The sequence below is a fragment of the Coregonus clupeaformis genome, chromosome 27, assembly GCF_020615455.1.
Source record: "Coregonus clupeaformis isolate EN_2021a chromosome 27, ASM2061545v1, whole genome shotgun sequence".
NCBI lineage: Eukaryota > Metazoa > Chordata > Actinopteri > Salmoniformes > Salmonidae > Coregonus > Coregonus clupeaformis.
The window spans coordinates 40,182,336-40,196,129 of NC_059218.1; the positions used below are offsets into that span (position 1 = coordinate 40,182,336).

The 13,794-nt window shown below is 40.6% G+C and overlaps 3 protein-coding genes across 5 annotated transcripts in view; all 3 read left to right on the plus strand.

Annotated features, from left to right (window-relative positions):
- The first annotated feature begins 4,540 nt into the window (after positions 1–4,540).
- Positions 4,541–6,884, plus strand: LOC121541303 (protein ZNRD2-like). Its single transcript, XM_041850286.1, has 4 exons — positions 4,541–4,758; positions 5,267–5,418; positions 5,626–5,710; positions 6,028–6,884. The coding sequence occupies exons 1-4, from the start codon at positions 4,743–4,745 to the stop codon at positions 6,471–6,473; spliced, it is 699 nt and encodes a 232-aa protein (XP_041706220.1). The 5' UTR covers positions 4,541–4,742; the 3' UTR covers positions 6,474–6,884.
- A 595-nt stretch (positions 6,885–7,479) lies between these two features.
- Positions 7,480–9,390, plus strand: LOC121542109 (leucine repeat adapter protein 25). The gene is made up of 2 exons (XM_041851572.2): positions 7,480–8,537; positions 8,891–9,390. Exons 1-2 carry the CDS (start codon positions 8,295–8,297, stop codon positions 9,179–9,181), a joined length of 534 nt encoding a protein of 177 aa, XP_041707506.1. The 5' UTR covers positions 7,480–8,294; the 3' UTR covers positions 9,182–9,390.
- A 1,328-nt stretch (positions 9,391–10,718) lies between these two features.
- Positions 10,719–13,794, plus strand: part of LOC121542110 (EH domain-binding protein 1-like protein 1) — a 30,787-nt gene continuing 27,711 nt past the window's right edge. Inside the window, exon 1 of one of the 3 annotated variants that reach the window (XM_045208204.1) lies at positions 10,719–13,656. In XM_045208204.1, coding sequence (XP_045064139.1) covers positions 13,553–13,656 — 104 coding nt within the window. In that variant the 5' untranslated portion in view covers positions 10,719–13,552. The remainder of the gene's footprint in view (positions 13,657–13,794) is intronic. The other 2 variants (XM_045208203.1, XM_045208205.1) reach the window with 2 other exon arrangements.

Here is a 13,794-nt window from a genome sequence, read left to right on the forward strand (position 1 = left end):
AAGCTACCTGATGGGACTTTTGATAAATGCAGAAAATTGTAAATCAAAATAAACGTTCTACCGCAGTGACCGTTATTTTTGACAAGCCTATTTTATTCTGAGTTCGGACATATAAAGTTTGTATGTGAAAACTATTTCTAAGATGCATACTTCCAGTTTTTCCGAATTTACTTCACTCACGAATAGGAAGGCTTGCGCTACCATTGCTGGCATATTCGCAGATCAAATGCACCACTGGAATGTCCTAATAATTCTAAAGATTGCTCAGAAAACCAGGTGTTTTAATCAGTGTATGTTTACTTCGATTTTGACCTTAAGCCAATTAAGATAAGCAGAGTAAGATGTTTACATGACTATTTCCATACTCGGCCTAATACTGTCATAATCAGTTTAATATAGAATTATTAGTGTGCATGCAGTGGTGGAAAAATTAGCCAATTGTCATACTTGAGTAAAAGTAAAGATACCTTAATAGAAAATGACTTAAGTAAAAGTGAAAGTCACCCAGTAAAATACTACTTGAGTAAAAGTCTAAAAGTATTTGGTTTTAAATATACTTCAGTATCAAAAGTAAAAGTAAAAGTCTGAATAATTTTCAATACCTTATATTAAGCAAACCAGACAGCACAATTTTCATTGATTTATATTTTTATTTACAGATAGCTAGGGCATAATTTAAAAACGAAGCATTTGCATTTATTGAGTTCGCCAGATCAGAGGCAATATAGTCAAAATGTAAGGAGCACTTTTGGGTGTCAGGGAAAATGTATGGAGTAAAAAATACATTATTTTATTTAGGAATGTAGTGAAATAAAAGTAAATGTTGTAAAAAATACAAATTGTAAAGTAAAGTACAGATACACAAAAAAACTACTTAAGTAGTACTTTAAAGTATTTTTACTTAAGTACTTTACACCACTGTGTGCATGTAAATGTAGGCTACTCAATGACAAGAAACTGCCATGTGGTCAAACCTAAGTGGCTTGTTTCAGCTCGTTTTATCTTGTTTTTGATACCATGTCTTATTTTGTGGTGTTTTGACTGATGTCACATCTATGCTAATATGGCTGAAATGTGCTAGCTAGCTAGCTAACCAACAACTGTAACAATGTATTTGAGATACAAGTGCTCATTTGCAACTTTATTTATGTTTTCAGTTGGAGATGAAATACAGATAACACGTTTTTGACAATCTAAGTCAACCAACTGGTGCAGTTAAACGTTCTAATGCAGTGGGCTAAATCAGGGTCACGCAGAGGGTTTCTGGGTAGTCTTAAATAAATCATTTTGAAACAAAAGTGTACACCTCACACACTTGGTACCCATACAATGTCAGATATAGAGTTGAAATGTATTGAATTTGGAGTTTGCATCCCAATATTACATTTTATATACATCACAGAAGACTGAAATATGACAAAACCGTTTGACATAGAAACACCTGATTTTCGGCACACACAAAAAAAGTTTATTAATTATGGAATTATGAAAAATATTAATAACATTCCACCCATGAGGCCACTAGAGGGCACTTTGGTCATTCCACTGCAGGAAAGGGATCTATGACAACAACTAGCCATGACATATTGGGTCAATCTTAAAGGTCATAAGGTTACACAACCTACAAAAAAGGTTGTCCTAGAGTGCTGGGAACATGAACGAAATCTGAATACAAGTTTTGGGTGGATAGGTAATGGTATGGCGAGAGAGATGGGGTTGTTTGGGGAGGAGTTTAGCCCCTCTGTGGTTCTTCCTGCTATCCCACCTTGGTTTCTCCCTCAGCCAGTGATAGATCTAGGGTTGCTTGAGAGAGCAAGAGCTGTTGAGGAAGGAGTGGATTCAGTTGTAAGTGAACATTTAAGTACATAGTACTATGCTTTCTTGAATATATTCATAGATGGATCTAAGGACCCTAAAACAGGTGCAGCTTTTAGTGTTCCTGAGTTAAAGGGGGCAGTGACAAAAAGAGCAATGGATAATTTATCCGTATACACAACGGAGTTGATGGCCATACTCTTGGCTGCAGAGTGGGTGGAGGAGGTGAAGCCAGACAGGGTAGTCATCTGCTCTAACTCCTGTGCAGCACTGATGAGCTTAAATTAATTTGTGTATCGGAGCAAACAGGATGTATTGTATGAGGTTTTGCAGTGCTTGTATAGGGTGAGACAGATGGGGGTATTTGTGATGTTCCTCTGCGTACCAGCTCATGTGAGAGTAGAGGGGAATGAGGAGGTGGATGTTCTCGCCAAGCAGGCTCTCAAACATCCAAATGTTGAAATGGAACTGTTAATCAGTAAAGCAGAAGCCAAGGGGTTGATAAAAACAGTGGTTAAAAACAAATAGCAAGAGTTGTGGAACAGGTAGGGAAAGGGAAGACACCTGCATAATATCCAGGAAAAGGTGGGGGCAGGGAGGTCCTAAGGTACAGAGAGAAGGGAGGAAAGTGTAATAAAAGGTGGGGGCAGGGAGGTCCTCAGGTCCAGAGAGAAGGGAGGAAAGTGTAATAAAAGGTGGGGGCAGGGAGGTCCTCAGGTCCAGAGAGAAGGGAGGAAAGTGTAATAAAAGGTGGGGGCAGGGAGGTCCTCAGGTACAGAGAGAAGGGAGGAAAGTGTAATAAAAGGTGGGGGCAGGGAGGTCCTCAGGTCCAGAGAGAAGGGAGGAAAGTGTAATAAAAGGTGGGGGCAGGGAGGTCCTCAGGTCCAGAGAGAAGGGAGGAAAGTGTAATAAAAGGTGGGGGCAGGGAGGTCCTCAGGTCCAGAGAGAAGGGAGGAAAGTGTAATCACAAGGCTGAGACTGGGACACACAAGGCTCAACAGTACATTGAAATTGGTAGGAAAACATCCGACTGGGAGGTGTGATCACTGTCAGGAGGAGATAGAGACAGTGGAACATGTTCTATTTCAGTAATATGAGAGGGAAAGGGAGAGATTGTTATTAGATTGAAAGAGTAATGGGGTTGAAGAGCCAATGGGATGTAGTATTTAATTATGTGTTTCTTTAGGGAGACGGGAATAATGGGTAGGATGTAGACCTTCCCTGTCTCTGGTCCACACTCCAGTCCAGTTGGTGGTAGAAATGCACCTGAAAGTTAGTTGCCATATAAAATCCACAGAAGAAGAAGAAGCAGCAGAAGAAGAAGAAGACGACGACGACATTCGGGAACGCTTGCAAAGAAGACCAGGCTGGGGTTTGAGAAGTCAATGAGAGAAGTGAAACATTATTCCTTAGCGGTCCTCTGTAGCTCAGCTGGTAGAGCACGGCGCTTATAACGCCAAGGTAGTGGGTTCGATCCCCGGGACCACCCATACCCCAAAAAAAATGTATGCACGCATGACTGTAAGTCGCTTTGGATAAAAGCGTCTGCTAAATGGCATATTACTATTATTAATTTTCTCGAAATCTAAAGGCACAACCTAGATTCATTACATTTACGAGACAATGTCTTAAGTAGCTGAACATGTTATTACTCCAACCTCGTAAAAGTGACAAACTGACAAGTTTAAAGTTTTGTGAAAAACAACTTTATATTAAAGGAGTGCCTTTGATTAGATGGCCTGCACGTGCGCAGTCCGAAAGGTTAGACCCGATGACGTGTTTGTGCGCATGAGTTTAGCTAGCCAACGTCGCCGACAAGCGTGACCAGGGATGTCAGCCTAGCTTCATACTGTGCGCGTTCGTAAATTCACTCTGGCTATCTAGTCCGATTTCAGAGCACTCTCGTCTGTGTGCCAGATTGCAGAATAACTGATAAATTTACGAACGGGCAACACCTGTTGAATATGACCGGTGTCAGTAAACGTCGGCAAAAAAACTTTATGAAATTGTTGCCAGCAGCACAGTTACAGTCACCAACGCTCTGGATAACATGAAAACAGCCTAACCAGCTCTGCTGGGGCAAGTAAAATGGTCAGAGTGAGGTGTTCTCTCATTTATGTCTGGAAGTAGCTAGCAATGGTTAGCAAGTTAGCTTAAGGTGCTTGACCGCCGTTGTGAGGCCAGAGCGAAACGCTCTGAATTTATAAACGGACAATCTGACAACGCTATGATTTTACGAACGCCCAGAGGGCACGCTGAGCGCACTCTGGCACTCCTGATTAATTTACTGTACCACAGATAGAACAATGAATCAGATATTTCACCGGATGTATAAATGTGAAGTATCTACTTGGCGTTTCCACTCACTACCAAATATGGGAGTGAGAGGAAGCCCATTGACCGGCAGTGGGAGAAGATGGAACGAGATGGATTTTGGTCGACATTCTGTTAATTTTCTCATCGATAAAACATTTGATTTCAATAAATGTTTCTGTTCCCAAAACTAGAATATGTTAAGAACAGAGTGGACTATGTTTTGTAGACTTTACTCTTTGCCAAAGTTGTAAAATAATTGCGTTGTTTAGGAGTGCAAAGACGAATTGAGTTATTGCACACGCGCAATTTGCAAATATATGCTAGAACACGCCAATAGGATCTTGGTAGCTCGTGCTTGGCTCCGCCCACCTGCCCACTATGACTCATTTGTTCCCATTTGAAACGACGTGCTGTGGTCTATCTTGGTTTAGTTATTTTAAAATATATATTTTACTGTACTGTCTCTTAGCTAGCTAGCTATAGTCTTCCAATACGACAGGTGGCAGTAACAGACCTATAACGTTACATTTCAAACTTAGTGGACGCATGTGTAGCTGCATAAATTTTTTGTAAAGAAACGGCGTGCAGCAACCAGGCATAGCAGTGGAATCATGGCACTGAATGCAGGTAAATAAACAAGCTACTTTCCTTAAATGCTTATGTTTTACTTTGGTAGGCTATCTCACAAGTTTATTTTGCTAATTGTCTTTCAGAATGCCAGATGGACGTTTTTGTGAGTTAAAGTTTTGACCGGAAGCCCAGTTTGACAGCTAGCTTGGTCAGCTTAGCCAGCTACAGTAGATGGCTAATTGGCTAACGTTAGTCAACTAACGTTAGTTGGTCTACTGGTGTCTCCAGATTAGTTAGCACAAACAGACGTCGCATAATACTTGCTTGCTAACTAACTAGCTACTATTTGCGCACTATCAAAAGTTAAATTATCATCACCTAGCTGGTGTAGCTATCAGCTAGCTTGCTAGGTTAACCGAAATCGACTAACGCGTTAAGTTATTGTACTGTCAGTTTGATAAACTAGCTAGCTGCGTGATGAGCAAGCCAGCCGTGTCCATATGACTGAGTTCTGGTAGTTTGAATGTCGGTTTCCTCCCCTCACCCTCCATGGTTTTCTTGTCAGACGACGATGACTTCGAGTGGACACCCCCTTCAGAATCTGAGATGAAGGTTATTCATGCTCAGCGGGAACGACAGGACAAAATAAGCAAGCTCATGGGTGCCTACCTCCTCAATGGCTACAAAATGTTAGGAGAATGCTGCGAGCAATGTGGGGTGAGTAGGGGATAATCCAGACCATCCCAGTTTATATATTTGCCACCTGTTATATATTTACTGAGTGAGATCTATAACTAAATAAATGTACTATGTAATGCTTTTTAAAGATGAAGGGATTGATTGATCTTGTTTTAGGAGATTGTAATGAGCGTCTAAGTAGTATTTGGGCTTGAGTTGAATAATTAGTCGTTTGTGCCTGTCCAGACGATTCTCCTTCAGGACAAGCAGAAGAAGAACTACTGTGTTGCATGTCAGGAGCTGGACTCTGACGTAGACAAGGACAACCCAGGTAAGAGTCTGTGCAGGGCTAGGAGAATTTCTGTTATGACTGGGGGAAAGGAGTTGCCTGACAACTCATCCTGAATTTAATTTCGCTGCTCTGTTGATCGCGCCATACAAAGAAACACAAGTGGGCGTGGCGTTTGGCTGGAGCAATGTGGATGGGTAGGTAGTCAGGCTAGGAAAGGAGTTTCCTGAGCTAACTGGGCCCAGTTTATGACTCATCTAACATTAGTTTGCAACTGAACAAATAATTTTCTTGCTCCAACTAAACTTTTTTTTCTTGTCATTTCCTTCTCTTTCCTGTTACTGTCCTCTCACTCTCAGCCCTAAATGCCCAGGCTGCCCTGTCACAGGTCAGAGAGAGACAGCTAGCCTCTCAGCCTTTCCCTCTGGACAATGGAGCCCCCTCCAGTGACGCTCCCCTCTCCATCACAGGGCAGCCCCGACCAGAGCACTGTGAGGGGGCTGCGTCAGGACTGAGAGGACCCCTACCTCCACCAGCAAACCCCACCCCTGCAACCACCGTGACCCCCAGCTTCCTCCCTGCGTCCACCCCCTCCATCCAGCCAGTCCATGTGCCAGCCCCCATAGTAGCCCTTGCACCTCACCCAGCCCTGTCCAGTGCTGAGGACGCAGTGCTGCACAAGCTGCGGTGGGCCACACAGGAGCTCCAGCACTCAGCCTCAGTAGAGGCTAGTATCCAGCTGTGCAGTCTCATCCGCAGCTGTGCAGATTCACTGCGCAGCCTGAAAGAGCTTCACCAATCATGAGACTGAACTGATGGAAATTCTAAAAACAGAAACAAGGCATAAACACACGCCCACATAAGCAACACCGGAAGTTATAGCAGCTTGATTCCCTTGCAAAGGTTTTTGTGGCAAAAGTGAACTGCTTCACCTCTGCCGGTAAAGGTTATTGTAATAAACTTGGACAACTGTCTGTGTATGCATCATTTGTATTTTGAGGACCTGTAGTGTTACATCTTTTAAAACATTGCTGTTACTTTTGATTTGAAGGCTTCTCTGTGGATTCAGGGTAAAGTTTTGACACCAACTTGCATGGTGAGAATGGGCACCTCTGAGTGGTTGAATATCTCTGAACTAAATATAGTTGAGTGTTGTTTGACTGGTTGATATTAATGTACATCAATTGTTTATAAAAATTGGAATTCATCCACTTTATTCATACTTTCTCTGTGGTTATTACTTCATTTTAAAACAAGTGGCTTTTGTTTTATGTGGCCACACAACAATAGAGTGACAAAGTGGCCATGTAATGTAATTGTATGGAGTTGTAGATATAGTAGCAATCTATTTATACTAGAAGATGATATTTTTAATATTCAGTAGTGTGGTGGCAGTAGTGGGAGTTGCCTACTTGTTAACAAATAGTATTGGAACAACTATTAAGGATGTTTCTGATAAGAGACTGGATGGATGCAAAATGATATTTGCTGTGATGTAGTACTGAACGAAGTTCTGTGTGTATTTGTTGTAAAAACTGGGATAGTGTATAATTTTAGATGTATAGGGGTTATTGTATAAATACAAGGCAACCGTAAACATGTCGTGCCCCACGAATGATGCAGCCCCCCCTTGGGCCAATTGCGATATCACGTGTGACTAACACATTTCATTTCATTACTATATTTCCCTCATTGGGCCAATCAGTGTAATTTTGTAAATGCCGGATCTATATGGAAAGACGCACCATTCACCCAAGTTTCGTCAAAATCGGCCCAGTGCTGTCTGAGATCACGTGTTACGAAAGTAGGAATGTACTGACGGAGAAAGATCCATAGTCCCCTCCCTGATTTAATCGTGGGGGACAATTGGAAAATTCAGTATTTATGGTTTTCAGTGGTTTTGTCTTGATGTAAGGCATTTGGAAATGGGTCAAGGTGCAGAATTTGGTATTGCTAGAATGAAGAAAAAAACACCGGCCTCGACATATAATAGTTTAGTTATTCGGCAATATTGTTCCTAAGGACGTCCTAATACTGTTTCCTCTATCCTCAAATATAGTGTGTTTTGACAGCGGGGAAGCGGTGCAGCGCCTCGGGTCTCTCTGCGATGAAGTGGGACGGGACGGGGAGGGGATATTAATCGAGGGCGAGGTTCGCAGTTGAGACAGAAAAACGTAGTGGGAAACAAAGCAAGGATATCAGACATGAATTCATCTTGGTAACATTTACATAGGCCTACGTTATGTTTTCATTGCCAAAGCAATTTTTCATCCACATGGATGCTGTGTGCACGGCGCCTGTATTGTGCTATTGAGGACTCGTTGGAAATACAATAACCGGAGTGAAGGTGAAGCAACGTTTTTTATTGAAACTATACATTCCGTCTATACATTTGCAACCTGTTCTGTTAAATGCTCATCATCGGTGGATTGCTGATCTGAGACAATAACGACTAGGCTATAGCCTACTATTTTGAAATCATCACATACTGCACATGATAGTGCGCTTCCATTATTGAATCCGTATTTTCTTTATGATTGAATATTTCTGGCCTATAATAAAAGCAGCAGAAGTTTTTTTTCTTATTTTTTTTTTTCTTAAATAGACATTGATAAAGAGGTAGACAATGAACGGGCTCCAGTCGAGTCCTCCTGGATGGCCAGGCAGCGTCTGTTCAATCGAAGGACTACCCGCTTTGCCAAAAGGCCTGAACGGCATCCTTAACTCCAGTGGTGGCTCATGGAGGGACATCGAAAAAGTCCACAGTAAACGGACAAGCCTTCAGGTCGACATCAGCAAGTCTAGCGTGATCGACTCTCTCGGCCGCAGCAAGCCTGCACGTCTGGACGCAACGCTGCGCAAAGAAATGGTAGGATATTATTCTGTAATCAGTTGATTTTATTTTATTAGGATATATTTTAGCCCAATGGCTAGTCTTACAAGAGTCCTTAAGAAATGTAAAAACATACAGAAATGTGAAAAACAACAAAAGGAAAGTAAAAACACCAAAACACACAATATTTTGATCATTTCTCACAGCTTTGTCTTTGATTATTGTCAGCAAATAGCACAAATCTAGAGAACATCCTGAAATAATAGGGCAGCAATTTCAGCTCAATTTACCTAAATTTGTTCTTGTTCATTTGTATTCAACTGACAACGTTTATATAGTTAATGTATGAGATTATTGACACAATTATCCGTTCCTGTTGTGTGTCCTAGGTGGGCCTCAGACAGTTGGACATGTCTCTGCACTGTCAGCTGTGGTCTCTCTATGAGTCCATCCAGGAGTACAAGGGAGCCTTTCAGGACATCTCCAACTCTCTGCTGTCAGAGAGCACCATCACTACAGAAAATGGTTACTCTGAGGAAGAGGATTATTATGAAGAGGAGGAGGAGGGCAACTATGGTGATAATGTACCTCAGGATCTACCTGGCACTTCACTGACTCTCCAGCCAACTCAAAACTCCCGGGACCAATTGATCAAAGAGTCTTTCCACATTCCCTTATAAACCAACTAATATTTTTCCTCTGTTTACATAATATAAGCTGTTTCCTGTTCTGTATAGCCGTTTAATTATTTATTATACTTGTACCCAACTAGCTAGGTTATTGGCAGAAGGACATTTTGATGATCTATCTCCATCACAAAAGGAGCTGACATTTTCTCCAACAACCTTGTTACTATACAATACATCATTAAAAAGACCTTGCTAATTGATTTGGACTAATTGTGCCTATCTTGAAAACAAAAGCCATATTTCAAATACCTGATGAATTGGAGGTATTTGAATTTGGTGTAACATGCCTCTAATTAATTTAACATATTTCATTGGTATCCAATCATACTTGTACTACGCTTGAAGATTGTTTAAGTGGCAGTGTCTGATGTCAAAGGCCTAGGATTGTAAAACAATGTATTTTTCTTTAAGTATTATTTTTTTCTCTACAATTCTAAGATTGAATGTAATCTTAGACATGTAGCCACATACACACAATGTCGGTATTACTCGTTTTTGTTTGTTGTGATGGGCAGTTTATGGATTGAGCTTTTTTATTATCTTGGCCTAAAAATACAAATGCGATGGACAGTAACCATGTGTTATAAGTTATAACTCTACAGTACGTCAATTGTCCGCTTATGGGTCCAGCTCAACTGTAATTTATTGGTTTGGAAAGGGGTTATTGACATACTCTAACCACTAGATGGCAAAATGTGTTGTGACAGATATCAGCATCTGTTCCATATGTAGAAAACCTGAACATTTTTGTTTCCCAAGGTGAAGTCAGAAAGCCCTTCAGTTCCAAAAACGGTACTTTTGTTCCTGTGTTTCTGGCTCACGGCAGAGTATGCATTTTGATAACCATGGAAGTGTGCCTTTTTGATAACCATGGAAGTGTGCCTTTTTGATAACCATGGAAGTGTGCCTTTTTGCATCTAACTATTACTTACAGTATCTCACAGGATAAGTTATATGTGGATGCCATTGATATCATTGGTTAGCCCTTTCAAGCTCTATGACTGTACTTGTTTTTGATTCATGAGAGCACCACTCTGACTGCCTGGCCATTATAAACAAACCATTCCAGCCACACATGGGCTTATTAGGCAATGATCCCTGTTCTCTCCCCAGGGTAGCAGGAGGAGTCCAGAACAGTAGATGTAAAACATTCAAATACCATCATCATGCATTCCTTACAAACAGAATTAGACCTGAGCATCTAGTATTTCTACTTATTTAGTGGTTGAAAGAGAATTTGAATAAAACATTATAAAAGTAATGTTTAAACTTGAAACACCATCATGTTTAGTGTAAAGGAAGGTTAGAGGGATACAACCCGGATATCATTGGTAATTTATCTTGCTAGCTTGCCATCATATTTAGTATAAAGGGAAGTTGTATGGCAACCCATGTCTATTTTTATCAGAGCGGCAAGTACACTCTTAGAAAAAAAGGTTCTATCTAGAACCTAAAAGGGTTATTCGGCTGTCCCCATAGGAGAACCCTTTGAAGAACCCTTTTTGGTTCCAGGTAGAACCCTTTTTGAGTTCCATGTAGAACCCTTTACACAGAGGGTTCTACATGGAACCCAAAATAGTTCTACCTGGGACCAAAGAGAGTTCTATCTGGGACCAAAAAGGGTTCTCCTATGGGTACAGCCGAATAACCATTTTGGAACCCTTTTTTCTAAGAGTGTACTGCTTAACACAAAGTAACTTTTGATGGTAATTACAGGAATAGATCAACTCTACCCTTGAGCAAGCTACTTTATAGATCCACTAACCACCAGGAAATGACTAACTGAAAACAGGAAGCCCCATACATGCCTCAGACATCCATTATCCTTTCCCTAATAGTCACAGTGCAAGGCCACTTTACTGCAACCTTTGTTTGTATTTTCGTAATAACAGTCTCTGAATTCTTATTACCATTGGTGGTCAGTTCCCATTTCAATCATTTAATTTACTATTCATATAGCAACAGAACGTTAAAACAGGGGTGAGAGCTTTTGCATTCCTACTACATCATTGTCAGACTGATAAATGACAGACATTACTTCCATCCACTCAGCTGACAGCAGGATCTGTATCATCACGATGATGATGATGCCCTGACATAAACCAGATACTAGGAAGCAGGGCAAATATTTTCAAGAGTGGTATAACTTCTAACAAATTTTTCCTCTCACTATGATTGGATTTGTTGGTATTTATTTGTAACTTTAATTAGGCTACCCTTTGCCTACTTTGATCTTAAGAGGAGAAGGGCCTCAATCAATAGCCTAATAATGATGGATCAAATTAAAACAATACTTTCTTAATTTTTAGCAGAATCCTAAAGTTACTAAGCACTTATTTTCTATCAACCATGATAAGGGAGATCTTTCAATGTGATCTTTCAAGTAATAACAGTCTCTGATATTTATTTATTATTTTATTTAACCTTTATTTAACTAGGCAAGTCAGTTAAGAACAAATTCTTATTTACAATGACAGCCTACCATATCTTATTACCATTGGCAGACAGTTCCCATTTCATTTGACTATTCATATAGCAACAGAACATTAAAACGGGTGAGAGCTTTTACATTCCTTTTAGAAAGTCCCATGTATTTCTATAAATAGGCCACACATAGCTGCAGGAAGTAGGGATGCGGAGAGTGCTGCAGCACCCCCTGAAAAATCTGAATTAAATCAAAAAAATTAAGTAGTGCACTGGGCCTTTACTGTATTACTGTATACTGTATTAGCTGACCGATATAACCATCTGTAGCGTGAGCATGAAACAATTTCTCATGTGGCTTCAACTCAGTTTATGATAGTTAACCTACAGTCTGAGCAAAGATAAATTAGACAAGTCATCTTCTCATTGCAGGTCATTCCCTGGCCTTATGTCTCTCAGACACTGATTAATAGTGATGTGTTTGCTGCTTGAGTCAAGGTAAATAACACGTTGAGTCATGACTTGCACATCCGCTGCTGCACCCTGGCAGAACACTCACTCTGTCTCAGAGAACAAGGTGGGGTTGAGTTAGGAAACTCTCGGCTCTAGCCAGCTGTCTACTTCACTGATCTCTTCCCTGAATACTGGAAACACATTATTTGTTAAGTTCCATATGTTAAGTAATGACGTTTTGAATATACTTAGGCTCAATAAATGTATAACTCCTAGTCATAACATGCCGTGATTTTTTATAGCCTGTGATCTCTGTCAATGTTGTTATTATACTATTGCAAAGTGGAAAGGAGAGGTACACATGAGCTGCTGTGTTCCAAGTGTAGGCTGTATCACAGTCCTCTATCCCCAGCTGCCTCTGTCCACCTACCCCACCCTCCTCTCATTCCAAAAATATACTCCACACAGCTACGGAAAATCCCTATGCACGGCTGCTCCGAATACGCAGTGGGACAGGACATCTCTCTTCATGGAAACTCATGCATAATCTTACTGCCCAATGTGCTTTGGCCCAAACTGAATCACAAACCTTTTAGAGAAGTAAGGAAATTAAAGGATGTTCCTAAAATGTAAATAAAATATTAGGATAAAAGTGTCAAATACGCAAGAGCACTTTACAAATGGATACAATGTATCCTGCAGAGAAGCGCGCCAAGAATAGTTTGAGTGAACAATTCAGGGCAAAGTATTACTTTTGAATAAACTTCAGCAAAGTTGGATAAGTGTCATCTGACTCCTTAAAGGTCATCATACTGACAGTGGCATCGTACCATGGACGGAATCCAAAGTCTGAAATGTTATTGTTTACTGTTGTACGGATAGGCAGAAAGAAGATAGAGCTAAGGAACTTTGCATACTGCCGCATCATCAATGCTTAGCAACCGCTCCCCTTCTCTATCTGCAGCATACAGACGCAACAAATGATACCACTTGGAGAGTTTATTGCACTGTCAGTGTAACGTAGCCTAAAATGTGTTATGGTGGCTTTATCTGACAGTTTTATTTCCCTGGCTGGGCGAAGGACAGCTATTATATACCTGGATGAATTGTCGACAGTGTCTTTTTACTCTGGAATGCACATTGTGGACTAACAGTTGCATTTAGGATATTTGGCTTTCCTTTTCTGACTATGTGGAAGTGTTGAAATGCGCAAGACAGTGGATTCGGTTCCGCTTATAAATACTGTAGTTAATAATTACCGTAGTTCCGTGCTACATGTTTTTTTCTTCAATGTGTTTAGTTGATGTTGACAGTTTTATGTGACTGAACTCAATGAAACTTCACCTGCGGCTGTCCCTTTTGAATACGGTCAGCTTGAAGACAACGGTTTTACACACCACGAACTGTCATTGAACAACCATCCCGAAAGGAGTTAGAAGAAAGTGGAACTTACTTTTTTAAACTTTGTAATACCTCAACTAAATTATGACTTCGGTTTGGAAAAGATTACAACGCGTTGGCAAGAAAGCTTCAAAATTCCAGTTTGTGGCGTCCTATCAAGAACTTGTGTTGGAATGCACGAAGAAATGGTAGGTTATGTTATTTCTTTAGGTTAAACGAACTCATTTTCACAACATGCTATTGACTCACGTTATCTGCTCCCATGAAGGGCGTTTCTCCTTGTAATACTTATACTTTAAAAGTAGGTTTGCGCAGCCTACCACCAT